Consider the following 19,560-nt stretch of genomic DNA (forward strand, 5'->3'; position numbering starts at 1 on the left):
AAATTTTTTTTTCTCTATAACGAAAAGACGTGGAATCAAACTTTTGGAACGACACTTCGATAGCGAGAAAGGTTTGAACATTTTAATAACGATCAAATTTCACCTACTTGCCTGAGAAATTATTACAATTTCTCGGGTGATGCAACCTCTTCTATACTCGATTTTCAAATTTTTTTTTCTCAATAACGAAAGAACGTGGAATCAAATTTTTTGAACGACTCTTCGATATCGAGAAAGGTTTGAACATTTTAACAACGATCAAATTTCACCTACTTGCCTGAGAAATTATTATAACACAGTTTCTCGGGTGATACAACCTCTTCTATATTTAATTTTCAAATTTTATTTTCTTAATAACGAAAGAACGTGGACCAAAATTGTTTATTTTTGCATAAAGAATTACGCTATAATTATTAGGACAGTCTGCATAGTAGACGTTCGCGGTAGTTTGACTTTCCGCGAGATTTATCGGGCGAAGTTACGGTTTTATCGTACGAAAAGGCTCCGTAAATTATCTCGCTGTAACGGCAGTCGAGAGTCTAGGTTCGAGCCTCTGCGTTTCGTCGAATTATTAATCTTGACGTACAGGTGCGTTTGACCCCACGGTCTTTAATTAGCGCCTGACTCTGGTATCCGGGTATCATTTATTGGAACGTCCGAATAACGACATTATGGTAATGCGTTTCGCTAATGCCACGGACATTTACACGGCTCGTTTATAGAATTCTCGTCCGATAAATAACAACAGAGGAATTGAGGGAGCTTCGTAAATGGACGCGATACGATCGACAACGGCTGCAAAGCGTGTAATTGTGACAAAGTTCGGGGAGTATCGGGCGACAGTCGATAATAAGACGAGACGGAAGAACGACGGCGAAACGGGAGCAAAGGGAAACAATATGTCCAACTTTTAATGCAAAAAGTTTGGTTCGAGAATTTACTTGAATTTTACGAATCTGGAAGTTTTAGATATTTGATACGAGCCTTTTCACTTTGAGACGAGACCTCTGTGAAACTGAAACTCTCACAGCTGGGGCAAGCATTGTACGACGAAAAAAAGTTGTGTATTAAACGAGTATTTGAAAAGGTGAAGATATCAAGGCACTTTTAAAAATATTTCCTGAGATTACAATAGTAAATTTTCAAAGTTTTATATTTTACTGTACACAGATCCATGGTACGCTTTGAACACGATAAATATTTTCGTTCGAATTTAATCCTTTCTTGCGTCGTTCGCACAGCTCCCGGCATCGCCGAATCTTAATTCATGCTCCAAAGCACTGTATCGTAAACTTTGCTAACTCCGCGAGTTCCAAACTTGTTGAAAGCTCGTAGAACTTTCACAGAAGCTACATTCAGCCGTTATACCTTGTATATTTCGTTCCCGAGTCGTTATTCGATCGCTGTGTCCTTACCTGTTCCAGTTACAAATTCCAGTTTGGTTTCAATCAAAATTTCGAGTAGCTTAGAAAATAGTTTACGGGTTGCTTTCGTTGTTCAATGCATTCGAGCACATTTTTAACGTTTAAAATTGTTCTGTTCGCAGTTGACGCCGGTCGGTTCGACCATATTTAAGAACATAGTCGCCGAAGACGCAGACGCTGGCGTGAACGGTATCGTCGAGTACTCGATAGCGCCTGGAGACGGAACTGGGATCGGCAACAATGACGAAGTCGGTCGAAATAGAATCACGACGGCCGATGGATACGGTTATTTCAGCATTAACCTGCCTCATCAAGGCCAGGTTACTGTCAACCGGACCCTCGACTTCGAGAGAACGCAGCGTTACCTAGTCACCATTTTGGCTTCGGTGAGTATCGATCATTTACTATTTTAAACATCTAGAAAAACTCATTCGTCGATTGAAATACGAAAGCTTCGTCGTTAAAAGTTCTATTTTATCGATACTCAAATCGAACGATTCTAGTATACGAGTGACGATGCGTAAAGATTGATAATCGAACACTCGATGACGCGCACCGATAATAAAACGGTAAATGTTAAATAATTCAGGAGTCAATCCACTCGTGAAAAACGATGCAGCATTTTATTATGATATAAATTACGACATTATTATATCGATTCATCATTCTCGTGACGTCGATTACGCGGAACGGTAAACGTCCGCATCGATCTCTCGACGTTCGCAATTTCCTGTCGTCTTCTAAATGCAACGTCCCGCGTTATATTTTACGTTACGCTTGTACCATTCACGATGCAACGTACTTGAATATGCACGAACGAATTTTAATACGGATCCATTAAGTTCGGTTAAAGTAGCTCGCAATTCCGAGCGCGTAATTTATATGCAAATCTGTCATCCGATCTGGGTAAGAATGGCCGCTGTGATCCGTACTTTCTACCGATCCTTTTTCTTTACGCGCTTATATTAGATACCATTTGTCTATGGAATCGTGTCAGACGTCCAATCGAGCGGCAAATTATCGTTTTCCTAAGCTTGCTCGTTCATCAGCAATTTATTAGCTGCTTTATCGCACGCGTTGACAAAGCATCTCAAAATTGTCAGTAATGAAAATCCTGTGGATTTAGGAGAACGAACAGAGCAGAATATTCTCTGTAAATAAAATTGTGAGCAACTTCGACGTTGACTCACGCTCTAAGGAAACACAACGATATTATTGTTTTAAAGTAATTATATAAGACAAAATACGTAAACAAAGAATGTATAAATGATACGTTTACTTGGATATTTACTATCTATTTCGTAAGAAAGTGTGTTTGAGTCAGTAGTAAGATTAATTTTAATTATCCTATATTATACTAATGGATTTCGAAACTTGCTACTTTTCTGATAAGACAAACATTTGATGCATCACTAGTTATGTATTCTAGCCTTGTATCGTTTACCTGTAAAACCTTGCACGTTGTAAAATTTCTTTTAAAAGTCTACGTTTGATATTCCAAGTATAAATATGTACGAAATCATGAATATTAACGTCCTCGAATCTATTCTTTTGTTATCGTCTAAGAAGAGAATTCGAAAGCGACGTCTTTGTCGAGTCCTATTCGAACCAAGTTTTCTCGCAACAGCGCAAAACGATCGGGGAACTCGTGTTTGACAATATCGTGAACGTAAAAGGGAAAGCGATGTATCCTTTATTATATTGTATCGGCTCGATATGCAGCTTCGGCACGTGTAGCGAGATTAGAAGGCACCGATTAGGGTCAGTGCATGTAGACATTTGCATATCGCTTCCACCAGCTCGACATTGTTAATTCTGCGCTGAATACAGTGCCGTGGATATCGACGCAGAAATTCTTTCGTTATTGCATCCTTGGCGATCACGTGCTGCCTATTGAAGCATTTGCATCACAATTAAGAATAGGATATGGAACTGTACGTTAGACGAATCTTTCGTTAGAATTTAGGTGTTCTTGATCTGATTTTGACTCTCTCCTATCCTTTCATCGTTTATCACAGCATTTAAAAATACTTCCCATCTTGAAAAAATTACCTCACAAATTCCCACTTACATCTGAAACAAAACATGAAAATCTCTTCAATGAAATGAACAGAATTCATTTTGTCAATGTTGACTAATGTATTTATATATAATATTTAATACCCGTCTAATAATTTTCAAGGCTCGAGTGCTTTTATTTTTTTCTTTCGTTGTTGGTTGTCAAACGATGTGTGCGTGGGCGTCCTTCGTTTTATCATCGAGACTGACCGTGTGAGTCACATATCTTACTGCTCACGATTGCTAAGTTTTGCACATTAATTTGGACCTTCGAGGCTGTGTTCGCTTTATAATACATGTCTTTTGTTTTGAAAATGTATAATATTACAATCGACTTTTAGTTTCCATTGCATTATGGACTACCCGGACCTTGTCTGTTCTAACTACAGCATGACTTTTACGTTTTCTTCGCCGTCGAAACGCGAATAACGAGTCATCTCGCGAGTAATGCTAGGATATTTCTCCTTTTTAAAAGAGTGACACGATAGAATTTATTTCTTATCATTTTATTTTCTAGACTGGTTTCTCTGCCTATTAATTTTTCGATTTCATTTTTGTAGAAAGTTTTCTTTTTCTATGAGAGTTCTGTCGGGTGTACATTCTGCGTCAATATTTCTCGACTCCTTTCCAACGTAATGTGTTTACAAATCTGAATAATAATCCAGTAATAACATGACTGGAATACGAAGAAAATTTATTCACGGAATAAAGGGAAAATAGGAAAATATATCCAGACAAAATATACCAAGCATTATGAAAGGGCGAGGTTCAGTAAATAAGGCTGTTTTACACCGTAACCTAAATTTTATAAATACAAGCCGCCGAGAAGCGTATTACTTCTTCTCTAATGGATCCTACGACATTAGAGAAAATTCTAGAAATCGATAAGCATACCGGATGCGTTGCATCTGGCCTAATAGCTAATTCTAGGGCGATGAAATCAAATTGTGCCAGATCCGAATGTGAAAATCATTAGGTTATTTGCAAGGAAAGAATGTGCGTGGAGTCAATTTATATTGATCGAAAGAAAGGCCTACGTTAAACTACGCGGACCCTTCTGGAAACTATGTTCGTCGATTCCGGAAGCGAAGGCGCGCAAGAAAGCTTCCAAGAGCGTATCATTAATCTATGACGTTTAAAGAAGCAATTAAAGTAGCCTCTGCTGTACTGAAGCAAGTCATGGAAGAGAAACTAAACGATGCGGACATAGAAGTAATGATAATGCCACTCGAGGAAACTGTTTCACGTGCGCGAGAGCTGAATTACAATAGACGATCGAAGATACTGTATGAAGCGATTAAGCGCATGTTAATTTTATTGACATAGATGCATAACATTGTGGACAGCAGAAACGTGGCAAACGGTCCCGTACTCGCTATTCCATTCTTTGAGTTTGACTACTTAGAAAATTAACACATTCCGTTCTCAATTTTTAGAACCTATGACTAAGAAATGGCTAATTAATGTGATCCTTCGTAGTCATCGTATGGACAATGAAGAATTTCTAATATGAGGGGAGTGAATATTTTTTTAAAATGTTATCGTTCATCTATCGTGAAATAATTTCACAAAAGGAAAATTTTCTTCAATCTGCGGATGTGACTTACGATTACACAGTGAATGGAATTTGTATAGGGATATTAATATTTTTTAATGAATAAAATCAAGTATTGTATTAATGAAATTCAAAGTTGATGAGATATATGAGGGAATGATAACAAACAAAAAACATCTTTTGTTTTTTTTTATAAACAGTAGATAATAATTAAGTGGATTAAGCGAAATTTGCATAGGGATAGTCAATTAAAATGTTATAAAGAACAAAAATATTGTGATATTAATATTTAATATTTACAGTATCAATTTTGCTCCATTCTTTCGTTAGAGCATTTTCCAGCATTTTAGCATTGATATAGTGTTTATTATTTTTTTATACTGTTTTGGACAAGATTCTTACAGCTAACAGAAATTTGTAATTGAAATCAATGTATGTTAGTAAATCATGGTGCGTCCCTATGCAAATTTCGTCCACTGTGCTGAAATAACTCCTGCTAACCTGAAATTCTGTAAACTAAAAAACTGGTAACGTACGCGAGAACGTGGTTACGTTCGAATCGTACAAGCAAGAAACACGATCGTAAAGAGAGGGCGATGACAGAGCGTTGTAAAATAAGTAAACCCGACCGTTCGCGGATCATTTTTAATTCGACGCGCTTAACACGTGTGTTAATTAACTTGCTCCGCATTCGTCGGAATAACGACGAGGCGACAACGTTACCAGCGCGTGTCGTTCGCTCCGAGCGACGATGTTAATCGGCCCGACGCGGCGCGGCGTATCGATTAAGATCGACCGGCCGCGCAACGAATGTCAATCGACGGCTGTCTTGTAAATGTCACCAGCCGCGCGGCGTCCGTGGGCTAGACAAACAAAGAAACTCGCCTCGCGACCAGATAACTGCGAATAGGATAAGGCGCGGTGGGCAGCGAATATGGCACGACTTATATGCACCGGTGCAATAGCAACTTGCAAGTTGCAAGGTAGGACGGGTCGCCTCGCGGCATTAGTCACCGTTCGACTCGCGCCAATGTAACGCCAGGCCCTGAAATTTCATTTTCGTTCGAGCCATCGTCGTCCGTGGCCAATTCACCGTGTAAATTACACGGAATACTTATACAACGGCGTCTCTCGCGTGATCGCTGGAATCGAGCGGAACGCGATCGCGTGTAACGCGCGGAAAAGTGACCGTAGTAAAAGTGTATTCGGATTGCGTACGCTGCCTCGCAGAAGCGTTATGAAAGTGAAACCGTTTATTTATGTTACGTCTGTCGTTACTTTTCGATACGAGTTTACGGTCGCGTTGCAGCCACACGGAATTTTATTTAATAGGACCCTGTTGCATCGAGCCTAGTTGTCTTTAAATCTGACGGACGGGCAATATTCTTCGATCGTACCAAATTTTACTAGTTGAAATCAACTCTTAAGTGAACTCTTAATTTCAACCGAATTATTTTACTTAATATTAATTTTTTTCAAATTGGTAAATGGAAATCAACTTTCCTTTAAAGCGTTTTGTTGGATTCCAGTAAAATTGACAACACTTTATTTTCTTAAGAAACTCGTACAACTTGTATTAGGTCTTTCTGACGATTCCTCAATATTGCAAGCTTTTATATACTATTGTGACTCAGGAAGGGTGCGAGGTTCAGGATGAGTAAGGATTAGAAATCATTACGTGATTAGGATGTTTAGATGAATAATGTTTGTGGTGTGATTGAGTGGTGTTTGTATGGTCGTGTTGGTCATTCAACTAATGACCTAATGGAGGATTACATAAATTTTAAAACACATTAACATATATTAAACAATTATTAGTTCAATAATCCGCTTAAGAGTCAATAATAATACCGTTGGAATTACATACACTGTACGTAACACATAAACGAACGACAGAAATATAAAGGAAGAATAATAATAATATTTTTTTAAATTTATTAGAGGAGTTAAATTTATACACAAGTTGGTCTCGAAGTGTTTCTTCGTCTATTTCTTCGTCTTTAATTTGTTGAAAATGGTGCTAGGAAATTCTACTGTTATTCGTGAAAAGAATAATGGTACACGTGCAACGCTACGCTTTAGCCTGAACGCTTCGTCTTCGCTAGAACCGAGCCACGAAGGGGATAATTATGTGTACATGAAAAATATTCAAAGCACTATTCGGACGTAGAGTTTTAAGTCGGAGAAATACCGTTTCATAGTTTCTCGAGGCAAAGGCTTGCAACTTTAAACGGTTGAAATACGGAACCCAACGGCCGATCATTGCGCGAAACGTTCCATCAGCATCAAATCCGTGTCGACGTTCTTCAGGAACGGAGATTAATGGTGAACATTAGACGGGTACGTGGGTGTTCGTCAGAGGAACGGATTCTGCAACGTGGTTACGGGAAGCCGCTTCTCTCCTATGTAGCAAGTGTCCGCGCATTGGCGTAGGCGTGTATCGGTATCCGTCGGGCCCGGGACGACGACCAAAGCTGCGTAACGTGTTCAGATTTCAATGGCGATAAAGAGTTTATGCAAATCGCGAAATGACGGTCAATTACTTCCACGACAATGGTCGGCGTTTACGGTTCCGCTAGTTTCAGAACGGTTAACTTAACACTCCGTTTCCGGAGTTTGTGAATTGATAGGAATAGGAGGAACGACGTTCGAAAGCAAACACGGTCGAAACGTTTCCCATTAAATCCATTAGCTTCGTCTCGAGCCTTTCGAATATCGTTAAAAACTTTTTACAATTAAATTTCTTCTATTATAGTGTCGATTTTGTAAATACACGATTATTAAATTTACGATTTGACTCTCAAACTCCCCTTTAAAACATATGTTTATTATACAGAAGATAAAATTTTGCTTTCGATTGATGATTACGATTACTATGAATACATCCAATAATAAGTACGAACGTTCCCCATTAAATCTATCAGCTTCGTCTCGAGCCTTTCGAATATCGTTAAAAACATATTAAAATTAATTTTCTGATATTATAGTGCACCTGTCGATATTATAGATATACGAAATTTTCTTTTAAATTTATAATTCGACTCTCAAACTCTCATTCCATACATATGTTTATTATATAAAAGACAGAATTTTGTTCTCAATTGATGATTATGATTACTATAAATACATCCAATAATAAGTACGAGCGTTCCCCATTAAATCTATTAGCTTCATCTCGAGCCTTCTAAATATCATTAAAAACATTTTTAAAGTAAATATCTTATTAATATCGACACTATAATTAGTGTCGATATTGTAAATGACGACAATTAAAATTTACAATTCAACTCTCAAACTCTCGTTTAAATATTTTCTCCCCGATTAATGATCACGATTGCCATAAATACGTCCAATAATAAACAACAACGGTCAAGAAAACGTGATCGACTTTGATACATCTAATTTCGAACGTGCCTCGAGTTCACGGAGAACGAAATTTTGAATCTCGATCGTAAATCACGACACAAAGAACTTCCCGGGTAGTACGCCAAGGGCTGTCTCTCTAAACGGTGATTACCGATCGCGGATTGGTTCCTTCCGCGTCGAGCAGGTAGCAATATTGGATGCTCGCGCGACTGTTTTTCCAAGGATCCAATAAAACAATGAGAAACTCGGGAGTGTAGGACGTCTTCCACGAGAATTGACGCGGGACAGCCTAAAATTACACGGCAATCTCGATCCTGGGCAACGATCTTATCGGGGCGTGGAAAAGCAGGCGTCTATGCAGATCGAGCGCGAGAGGTGCAGCGAACGCGTGACGTTTCCGGAAACTCTGGAAGTATCCCGAAGGCGCTCGTCGACGGTGCACGTTGGATCGCGACCGAACGGATGATCGATTTCTGTAAAAACCTATTCGCAACGCGCGCGGGAAGGAAATCACAGAGTTCAGTGATAAAATCGACGAAGCGTACGGAGCCTTTGAGCTTGACGCGAGTTATTTCCTCGCCTCCCTGCACGGGTATACGGAGCTCAGCATTCAGAAATTACAATATCGTAACTGTATCGCGTCGTTTCACCCAACGTCTTTCTCCGCGTTGTATTTCAACTCCGTAAATATCGTTTGATATCTCAGTCGAGGAGTTACGGGCACCGACGTTTGTTTAGTTTCCTCGGTACGAATCAAACAGAAGAGAGAAATAATAAAATTATAGAAACGGGGAAATAATTGTTGGAGTTTTACTGTATCTATTCAGTTATTGTCAATTAGAATACAATGTTTTTAGAATGTATACAGGGTGTTCGGCCACCTCTAGCAAAAATTTTAATGAGCGATAGTAGAGGCCAAAATAAGACGAAAATCAAGAATACTAATTTGTTGATGGAAGCTTCGTTAAAAAGTTATTAACAATTAAATTCAAAAATTTCAAATCGTTCTGGAAAAATTATTTTCGGTTGCGGGGGTCAACTACAATCATTTTTGGTGAGTACACATACCTTCGAAATCCTATCTACTTTCGAGAAAAAAAATCGAGTAGGTGCTGAAATTTTTCGGCGAAAAAAAATTTTTCAAATCGTTTTAAAAAAATTATTTTCGGTTGCGGGGATCAATTACAATCATTTTTTATCATTACACATACCTCCGAAATCGTACGCACTTTCGAGAAAAAAATTCCTTACTGAAAATCCAATTAGGTGCCTAAATTTTTCAACGGAGAAAAAAAATTGCAAATCGTTGTGGAAAAATTATTTTCGGTTGCGGGGGTCAATTACAATCAGTTTTTGTCATTAGACATACCCACGAAATCCTGCCCACTTTCGAGAAAAAAAATAGAGAAGGTGTGAAATTATTCGAGAAAATTAAAAAATTGCAAATCGTTGTGGAAAAATTATTTTCGGTTGTAGGGTTCAATTACAGTCATTTTTGGTGAATAGACATACCCCCGAAATCTTGCGTATTTTCGAGAAAAAAATTCAGTAAGAGCGGCACTTTAAACGTTAATAACTTTTTAACGAAGCTTCCACCAACAAATTAGTATTCTTGATTTTCGTCTTATTTTGGCCTCTACTATCGCTCATTAAAATTTTTGCTAGAGGTGGCCGAACACCCTGTATATTTCATAACTCTAACGAATGACTTATCGCGTAGAAAAAGAATTTATGCATAAACAAGATATGAAGAAATAGATCTATCTATATTGGTGTTGAAAATGCCTGTCAATCAAGGTGTCGATGTTTTGTATAATAATTCTGTGAGATCTTTGTTAAGTACTCGTAATCGTTAGTTCCACAAAACTCTTTACGCCATCGTACGTCCGGCAATCTCTATTGCTGTTATTTCTTGGATACTGTTGCTGTCATTTTCTTGGACGTCGTACAAGATTCGTTTCGATATTGATTGGTCTATCGCTATTTAACAATCGTGTCTTAAACGAACCTATATTCGAGAAACGTTCGTGTAATCTTTGAAATGTTTTCTCGTACGTCTGTTAGGGAAACGATCTGCATATAGGCGGCTCGCTTCGGTTAAATTGCATTCAACAAATCCATAGATTAAATGCATGTCTGACGTTTCCTAGTTTGAATACTTAGTCATTGTCGCTTCTAACAGGCAACAAGTTATAGAAATACCTAGTGCTCGTGGTAAGGGAACGTACTAGACTGACCTATAGAACAGAGTAGTTAACAAGGTTGAGAGGCATTAAGGAGTTATCGAACAGTGTACGAGAATTTAGTTGAATTAATTGTACCGGAACGCGATTAAGAGTTTTCTTAGTTCAAAAATGGTCGTAACTTGGGAATTCAAATGGTTATCAATTTTCTTTAAAGCTTCATATCGTAAATATAAATTTCTGAAATCGTGTTTTGTTATTTCACGTTTGAACTAGATACTTGAACGTGTTTCAGCAAATTTGTTTCGTTCAAAATGCGTGCAAACCACATCATATACGAAAGACTCCTCTGAGGTTAAATGTTATTTCCCAAACGGACGAGAAAAGAATACAAACGTATCGAAATGTACTTATTATACGGCTTATAGAAACGACACGTGTTCCGAATGAAACTGCAGTCGGTTCGCTTGTTCCTTTTTCGAATTCGAAAGCCGTGTTGCACGCCGTTCGCGCAGGACCTCAAAGGGCAAATGATTTATACAACGCCGTAAGAATGTTGCGATTTAACGACGGTGCTTAAACGCGAATGCTAAGGATGCATGGCCAGTTTGACGAACGACACACTAACTGCCAGATACGTGTACGCGGGATACAAAGAACACGCCTACTGTCTCGTTCATTTACCGCTCGCTAATCCGCGAGATTCTTGAGACACCTTCCCAAGCGATAGGATAGGTGTTGAGCTAGGCTCTGTATGCTGCCAAGGTTAAAGAAAATAATGCCCACGACCAAGAGAAAGAAGCGGAAGAACGGATAGTACCGAATGAGACACCAGGGACCAACAATGGAACTTTTTAACGCGATGAAAATATTTCTGGTTGTAGCTCTGATACGTCCAGTGGCTGGCGATGTCGTTGCGATGGTAAGTTTATTTTTACCTGCGACATTGACGATATACAGGGTGTCCCAGCATCGGTGGTACAACCGGAGAGGAGGTGATTCTACATGAAAAAAGAAATTGAAAATAAAGAATAAAATTATTTCATTTGAGATTTCATTGTCCAGAAAATCCACTGTGGCTTATTGTTAGATAAATATGTGTCGATACAGGCTTTTATTATGTTTTTTGTACTTCTGTACACTCATGTTGACATGATTTCCTGAGCACGTATCATCATTTTATTTGTTGTCTTAGTATGCTATTATCTTCAATTTTGTCTAATCATGGTCCCCATATTTAACACTCCTTGATTTGTATCTATGGGGTCATATTAAAACAAACGAGTATAAGAAAAATATTTTATGCACTCCTCAAATACAAGCGAGAATTATTTGGCATCTGAAGAATTAAAGATACAGAATACATTAGAATCTATTAGTTCATACAAATCTCATTTTTAACAATTTTTGTATGCATTAAGTTAGTTTAATAAGTAAATTACATGCCTTATTTTCATTTAAATCTACTTTAAATCCATAAACAGAGGTAACACAGTACATCATGTTGATACTAATGATATTGGTGCTATTTGAACCGAGATCAATTCACAATTGATTTTCTTGACAACGAAACCTCAAATGAAAAAATTTCATTCTTTATTTTCGATTTGTTTTTTCATCTAAAATTACCCTCTTCCCGCTTGTACCACCGATGCTGGGACACCCTATATAATCACAGACAAATGTATTAAAAATGGGAAACAAATTTTTAAGAAAAATCAATACAGAGTGCTTAAATTTTTCGGCAAAATTAAAAAATTAATAATAGTTCTAAAAAAATTATTTTTAGTTGCAGGAGTCAATTACAATCATTTTTGTTGAATAGACATACCCTGGAATTCTTACGCACTTTCAAGAAAAAAATTCGTGCAGGTGCTTAAATTTTTCGGCAAAATTAAAAAATTTCAAATCGTTCTAAAAAAATTATTTTTAGTTACAGGAGTCAATTACAATCATTTTTGTTGAATAGACATACCCTGGAATTCTAACGCACTTTCGAGAACAAAATTCAAGCAGATGCTTTTTTCGGCAAAATTAAAAAATTTCAAATCGTTCTAAAAAAATTATTTTTAATTGCAGGAGTCAATTACAATCATTTTTTTGAGTAGGCAGACCCCCGAAATCCTATGCGTTTTCGAGAAAAAAATTCTTGCCCGAAAATATGATGTGAGGCCAAAAATCGTTTCACATGCGTATCTTTAAAATATCATAACTTCTGAACGGATTGGAGGATTTTAATGTTTAAAAAGGCAAACAACGCGTATTTTGGCAAAGAGTATGTAGGAATTCTAAAAATATTGGAAAAGTTGTTCCTTGATCGCGTAAAATGAGAAATATCCCATGAAAGTGGTCCAATATTCAAATGACCATATCTCCTACAATACTGAATATATTTCAATGAAATTTTTTTCTGAAGTAGTGCTCACGGTTACCTACAAAAAAGTATTGAACAATATTTCCGTACGGCGTCAAACAAATTGACTAAAAATTAAAAACGAATTTTTAAGAAAAATCGGCAGGGGGTTGGTGCCTAAATTTTTCGGCGAAAAAAAAAATTTTCGAATCGTTCTGAAAAAATTATTTTTAGCTGTAGGGGTCAATTATAATTATTTTTGGTGAATAGACATACCCCCGAAATCCTACGCACTTTCGAGAAAAAAATGTATTACCGAAAATATAATACCTGGCCAGAAATGTTTCCACGAAATTGTTTTGTTATTTGAAATTGCTACTCGAATGTGAAATATATAAATTAATGGAAATATAAATGTAGTATAGCAATAGAAAATGGCAACTATAGCGAGATGCCTGATTTTAGTGAGAAAAGTTGACTTGTAATTATTTTCTGCGAAGAAAGCTGGTCGAAATATTTTATTGCGCGCAATGCACCATCGATTTAAGCGACTTCACACTAGAAACCATAAACCGTGGCCAACTAGTAAACCGTTAGGGTACCGGGCAAGCAGCCAGGGCGGCGATCCCACGCGTTTCTTTGAAAAATCCAGAGCCACGTATTTCCACTATCGTGCTAGAAAACGACATCGAAGTGGAATTCATTTAAAATCTTCTATCCTAAATGTTTTAATTGCTTAAGTAATGCAAACTGTGGATTATAGACCATTAGTTCCAAAACTAACCAAACTGCCGAAGTTAAAAATATATTATTAATCTCATCGATATTATGATTATATTTGTAGTATTGTAATAAGATTTTATCGTATTCATGGGCCGTGGTTCAACGCTAGCACAGTCGCGTGAGAATTACACGAGAATCGTTGTTGCAAGGAATGCTTGCTTTACATACAGAACGTGGACTGAAAATTAGGGAGGTACTAAAAAGCACGTTATAGTTAAATGACTTCGCGGAGGGCGAGAAAGAAATAATAATGCGTTCTCTGGGACGACACGACCGTAGTTAAGAGCTAAAATCCGCATATATTACGATATACAGCAAGTCTGAAAGGGTTAGACGTGCTTCCAAAACATTTATACTGCTTGCACGGTTCGCTAATGTCTCCGCCTTATCTCCATTTCGTTGTTACACTTTTTTATATTATCTCTTACTATTTGTATGCTTCAATGCTTGTATGGTTTAACCTTGTATGGTTTAACGAATGTACTGAAAATCTGGATGTATTTTAACCCTGAATAAAGCCAGAAACTGTCACGTAAAAGATTAAGGGAACACGAGAAGTCAAAGTTGTCTACATTTTTGATTGGAAAACACGTAAGAAATACATCCTCCATGCGGTCACTAATGGAAAACGAGTTTCCTTCGATGTGTTGTATCATAATCAATGATACCGTACCGGTTTCGGTTTCAATTCAGGAATAAATCAGAAACGAAACGCCATCGCGGTGAATCTCTGCGGCTCTTTGAACCCGTGATCGGTCTTTCCACCGAGATCAAGGTGTTCTGGCTGCAACAGCTGGCGGTACAGGTGTGGCTCATTTGAATATTATGTGGAACAACTGGTCTACTTCTTCTCAGACGCATTGTCCTCCGTTCCACGTAGCAGATAAGTCTTCTCGAATGTAAATCACGCGTTTTGAATGTAGATATACTCACCGAAGTTCGCGTGTCTGTTATACTTTCCAGACTTTATGTATGTTGAGTAGACGGGGACAACAATGGAAGATCTCCGTGTTTATTGTTCTTCTCGAGAATTGATTACCGTTTCGCGTACCGACTATCAGCATTAATTGACCTTTCGAGTTCACCTTTGACTTTTTCCGCGAGTAACGTCTTATGAAACAAACAATGCAAATTGATTTCCCGAAGCTTAATATTGTGTATTTTAGCAATTTTAGTAACGTGGAAAATTGAGGAATATTTTTATAGATTGTTCGAAACTGGTGATTGAAAATCGTGTTAAAAGTTCAAAATAAGGGACGCAAGCAGCCTGTTTGCATCAAAGAGAATGGTTGGCCCTATTTTATTTTATCGAACTAGCAAACGTATGCCTGAAGGATCCCATGTGAGATCGTTTCGTGTTCTTGCCTAAGCCAATCGCAAAAGTTTGGCTCCTAAAATTGTCACCGGCCAAGGAACGGCGCGCGTCTCGTCGTAAGTTCGAAATAAGAGAACAACGAGTCTTAAATTGCCCCGAGGACAATAACGGTCGAATTGGTAACGAATTCCAGCGCCGGTGGCTCCGGAACCGGTAACTTACGAGGGCCACACGTGCGATCGATGGAATCGCTAGTGACGTTTTCCTCGTTTTCGATGAATCAGAGCGAAATTGCATCGTAGGTACGAGCAAACGGGCCACACCCGTTGTTACGAAAGAAGAGAAAGAAGAAAGAATACGGGGCACAGTGAAAGAGAGAGGTCCTCCTGAAGCGGTAACGACGCCGTCACTGGGTCACGATGGCTTTGAGTTCCACTCATAATCACGTCAAAAATGCCCTCTCGTGCTCCACCCTCCTCCATTAAAATTCGATATACGGCCGTGCTTTGCTTCGGCAAATATTAGAGAGCATCAAAAAATATTATGAGCGTCGAAACTTTGATTCGTTCGGTCAGGATTTCTCAAACTTCGCCGTTTGGTCCGATCCACGAAATAAAATTACATTCTAAATTTTTTGGGGATTATAATTTGAAACTGTCTTTAAGCAGAATTATTTGTTTTTGAGGAATTCTTACTTGTTTTAAATAGTTATATATTTTTTAATTAGTAGTTTGTTGAAACTATGTACGAAAATAAATATGGACACAATTAACTATATTTAAAAAATCCAATAAAATTTATTATTTTTCATAGAGAGACAGTAAAGGAATAGTGTTGATAAAATTATATAATCTAACTAAATTACACAAACTACAATTTACTCTCCGATGTCGAAGAGATAAAGTAAAAACTGGAATGTTGGAATTTAATTTACGATCACAGTCGAAGAAAGAAAAATAAATAAAATTTAATAGAATTATAATTTTTTGCTCTTGCAATTATTCTTCGTGATTTCCTGTGGCTAAGTAATGTATAATTTCTTCTCCCCGGTAGATTCTAAGGAACAGGACGGAGAGTACATATTTCAATCGCACTGATTATCGCGATTCCAACTAAGACGCTAATTATACAGCTTTCTTAATTGATAGAAGCAGACGTAATGGAGTAGTCGCAGAAAATGTATACGAAAAACTGTTTGATTGCAGGATCGAGCCAGAAACGTGTCCGATCGATTCACGTCCACTACTACTTTGACAGTGAATATTAGGGACGACGATGATCAAGATCCTTCCTTCATCTATCAAGGTTGCATGCTTTTGGACGGTGCCTGCATCAATCCGGAATATTCAGCGTCGGTTTGTATATTTATTTGGTATTTGTGATTCGAGTATATTAATTTAATCGTTAAATTACTTTATAATTACCGGTTACTCGCGCGAACTCTCGCTTAAAGGGTCTTTCTACTTTGTATGATTTAAAAAATCGAATTTTTTTCCATTTTCATTTAGTATGTAGTCTCGAAAATGTATTTATCAAATATTAAATTGAAATTCAGAAAACTAACGAAGTTATAAACTCCGCTGTAATGTACCACGCGCAGGTGTAACGGGTCGCAAAAGTTTAAATTGCCTTTCTACTTTGTGGAATTAAAAAAATCGAATTTTTTTGTTTTTTTTTCATTTTCTTTTAGTTTGTAGTCTCGAAAATATATCTACCAAATATTAAATTGAAATTCGGAAAACTAACGAAGTTATAGCCTGCTGAAATGTACCACGCACAGGTATAACGAGACGCAAAACTTTAAGTTGCCTTTCTACTTTGTGGGATTAAAAAAATCGGCTTTTTTTGTTTTTCCCCCATTTTCTTTTAGTATGTAGTCTCGAAAATATATCTACCAAATATTGAATTGAAATTCTGAAAACTAACGAAGTTAAAGCCTGCTGAAATGTACCACGCGAAGGTATAACAACTGAAACTTTAAAGCTGTTTTTCTCGAAACTACATTTGTCGGTACTGCGTATGTAATAACAAAAAAACTATTCAAGATATTAACATGAAATTTATACTTATACTTTTTCTTTTATTAACAAAAAACAGCCGAATATATGAAAATATTCAGTATTTTTACGTAAAATAACTGTCATTTTGTCATTTTTTGTTTTTTTGAAAAGATCCTATGGAATATATAGTTCATGCTATAACCACACTCATCTATATTAAGAATATCGTTGGTTTTTGGATTTCGGATAATTTGTTCGCAAGATATCATATATGCAGTCAGTCGCCGTTCGTAAAAACTGTTGTTTGTTGATCAACAAAAACAGCGTAATCAATAGATATTATGCTTTGCAAAAATTTGTAAATATAGCTAAATGTATCTACAAAACCCGGAATTAATCGCTCTTTAATCACAAAGAAACATGTATTTTTCGTGCCTACAAGGTATAATGGCCCCTTAACTGGCGGAAATCGTACGCACGAATACACGTTATTGTTCATTGTAAAGCGAAAAACAACGGTCCAATCGTTCTTAATATGCGACCGATTTCATCGCTCTTAAATCTCGCGTGACACAGTTCTAAACGTGGGACTGGTTCTATACATTACGAATTGTTTTCCGTCAGGTATCCAGCGGAGTATTATCCGGCATACTCAATATATCGCCGGAGAAAATACAAGCGGTGGATATGGACAGCATCAACGCGCCCATTCATTACTCGTTTCTCAGCGGCAATCCGCCGAATTATCGCGAATTCTTCGAAATAAATCCGAGTACAGGCGCTGTCAAGCAAATCAAAGCAGTCGATACGACGGTCACGAAAAAGTTCGATATTATCATTAAGGTGAGTGTTTTCACTATAATAGAAAGTTCAGAGTCACTAAACTTAACACATAAACAAATTCTTGAAATAATATTTGCGTTGTATAATAATTGATACGAATACATTCAAAATGTATGGTTTACCAAAAATAACATAGTTGGTTGGTGAAATCGATTTGGGGCGTCGCACGTAATTAATTAATTATCGAAATTAGATGTATTTGCGCGGTATCGTCGAAACTAGGCGCAACAGCGTCGAGCATCAAAGTCGATAAGAGTTTTGCAAAGCTTTATTTATTTCACGAAAGGCCGTCGAGGTATCTGAAGCGAAACGATCGGCCACAGCTAAATTGACTATTACCGTGAAGCCAGTCGACAGCAATCCTCCAATTATAACGGCGTCGAACGTGGAAGGTTTCGTCGACGAGAACGCTCCGATCGGTACAAAGGTTATCGACAAAAATGGCGACCCCATACTACTCACCGTTTCAGACGCTGATTTGGTAAGTTTAATCTTTAAACTTGATCTTCTACCGTTCAGCGAACCGTGAACGAGATACGAATCGGCCGTTTAATTCACCTCATTGTTGGCGAACGAAGCTCCTGTTTGGCCGTTACGTAGAACGCGGTACAAGAACGCGAAAAATTAGCGAAAGAGGAGATTAACCGACCAACGGGGAAACGTATATCTCCCCTCTTGCTCGGTATTTATTGATGATATTCAAATGTAAATGCTCGAGAAAGTCACTAAACAAATTTCTATCAAGTGTTTATAACATTCTACGAGTCGATGTATTTTGTGCCTTCGAATACTTTCAAAATTAATTTCAAAGGACAATGTTGAAAAGATCCTCTGTAATCTCGAATATTTCACGCTGGAACAACCAACGTTGAACGTATATCTGCTTCGACTTTGATTAAAAATATAAAAGTTTCTCCAACATCAAATTAAAAACAAAGTACGGTTGTTAAGAACACAGCTATTTAGTATAACATAAAGTTTTATAAATTGAACGTTTCGTTGGTCAGTTTACTCGAAGAAAATAATTTTAGAGACGCTATTACAGTTTTAGTACGAATACCAGGGAAATACTAGTGTTGCAGAAGCAGCGTAACGTTAAGCAGTCGTTTCGGCGTCCTCTCGTGAAAGCGTTTAACGGTGGCGTAAAATTTCCGACAAGTGATACCACAGCGACACGGTGCCACGTGTTCACGAAAATATCCAATATCCGCAAGTGGATTAACATGTACTCGATGTGCTTCATTTCGCGTAGGCTTGGACCGTTTTGCGGAAATTACGGGGCTAGAATTGTACGCTCAGCATGGCGAAATCGTCCTGGTCCCGGTCACTCGCTAATGGACACATTTTCGGAAACTCTATTACAACCCGACGACATTCATACCAAACGTGTTCATTCGCAAAATCGTTTACCGTCCAATCTCTTTGCCAGAGAACATCGTGGTTCTAGCCAAACCTCGGTTTGTAAATGTTTTTACGTAGCGTTTCTTTTAATTGGGATATCATTACGTCGATAGAATTCTATATAAATTGCTAACAAACGATATTTACGACTTCCGTGGCTTCGAGTGTAAAATATGAGATTAAATTGAGGGATTGCGTAAATCTGGTTGAAGAGTATCGGTCTGCGTAACGGTAACGTGGCGGTCGAAGCAACGAGAATCACTCAATTTTGCTTTGTTG

The 19,560-nt window shown here is 37.6% G+C and overlaps 1 protein-coding gene across 2 annotated transcripts in view; it reads left to right on the forward strand.

The window, feature by feature from the left end:
- The window catches only part of LOC122401686 (cadherin-99C), a 153,349-nt gene that overhangs the window by 120,244 nt on the left and 13,545 nt on the right, over positions 1-19,560 (forward strand). The window contains exons 6-9 of one of the 2 annotated variants that reach the window (XM_043403972.1): positions 1,547-1,810; positions 16,243-16,392; positions 17,662-17,880; positions 18,167-18,361. In XM_043403972.1, the coding sequence (XP_043259907.1) occupies positions 1,547-1,810; positions 16,243-16,392; positions 17,662-17,880; positions 18,167-18,361 (828 nt within the window). Of the gene's footprint in view, positions 1-1,546; positions 1,811-10,718; positions 11,509-16,242; positions 16,393-17,661; positions 17,881-18,166; positions 18,362-19,560 lie in introns of those variants that run through there. The other variant, XM_043403973.1, reaches the window with a different exon arrangement.

Source organism: Colletes gigas, unplaced genomic scaffold, assembly GCF_013123115.1.
Source record: "Colletes gigas isolate AHSC1104 unplaced genomic scaffold, ASM1312311v1 Colletes_gigas_Sc00027, whole genome shotgun sequence".
Classification (NCBI taxonomy): domain Eukaryota; kingdom Metazoa; phylum Arthropoda; class Insecta; order Hymenoptera; family Colletidae; genus Colletes; species Colletes gigas.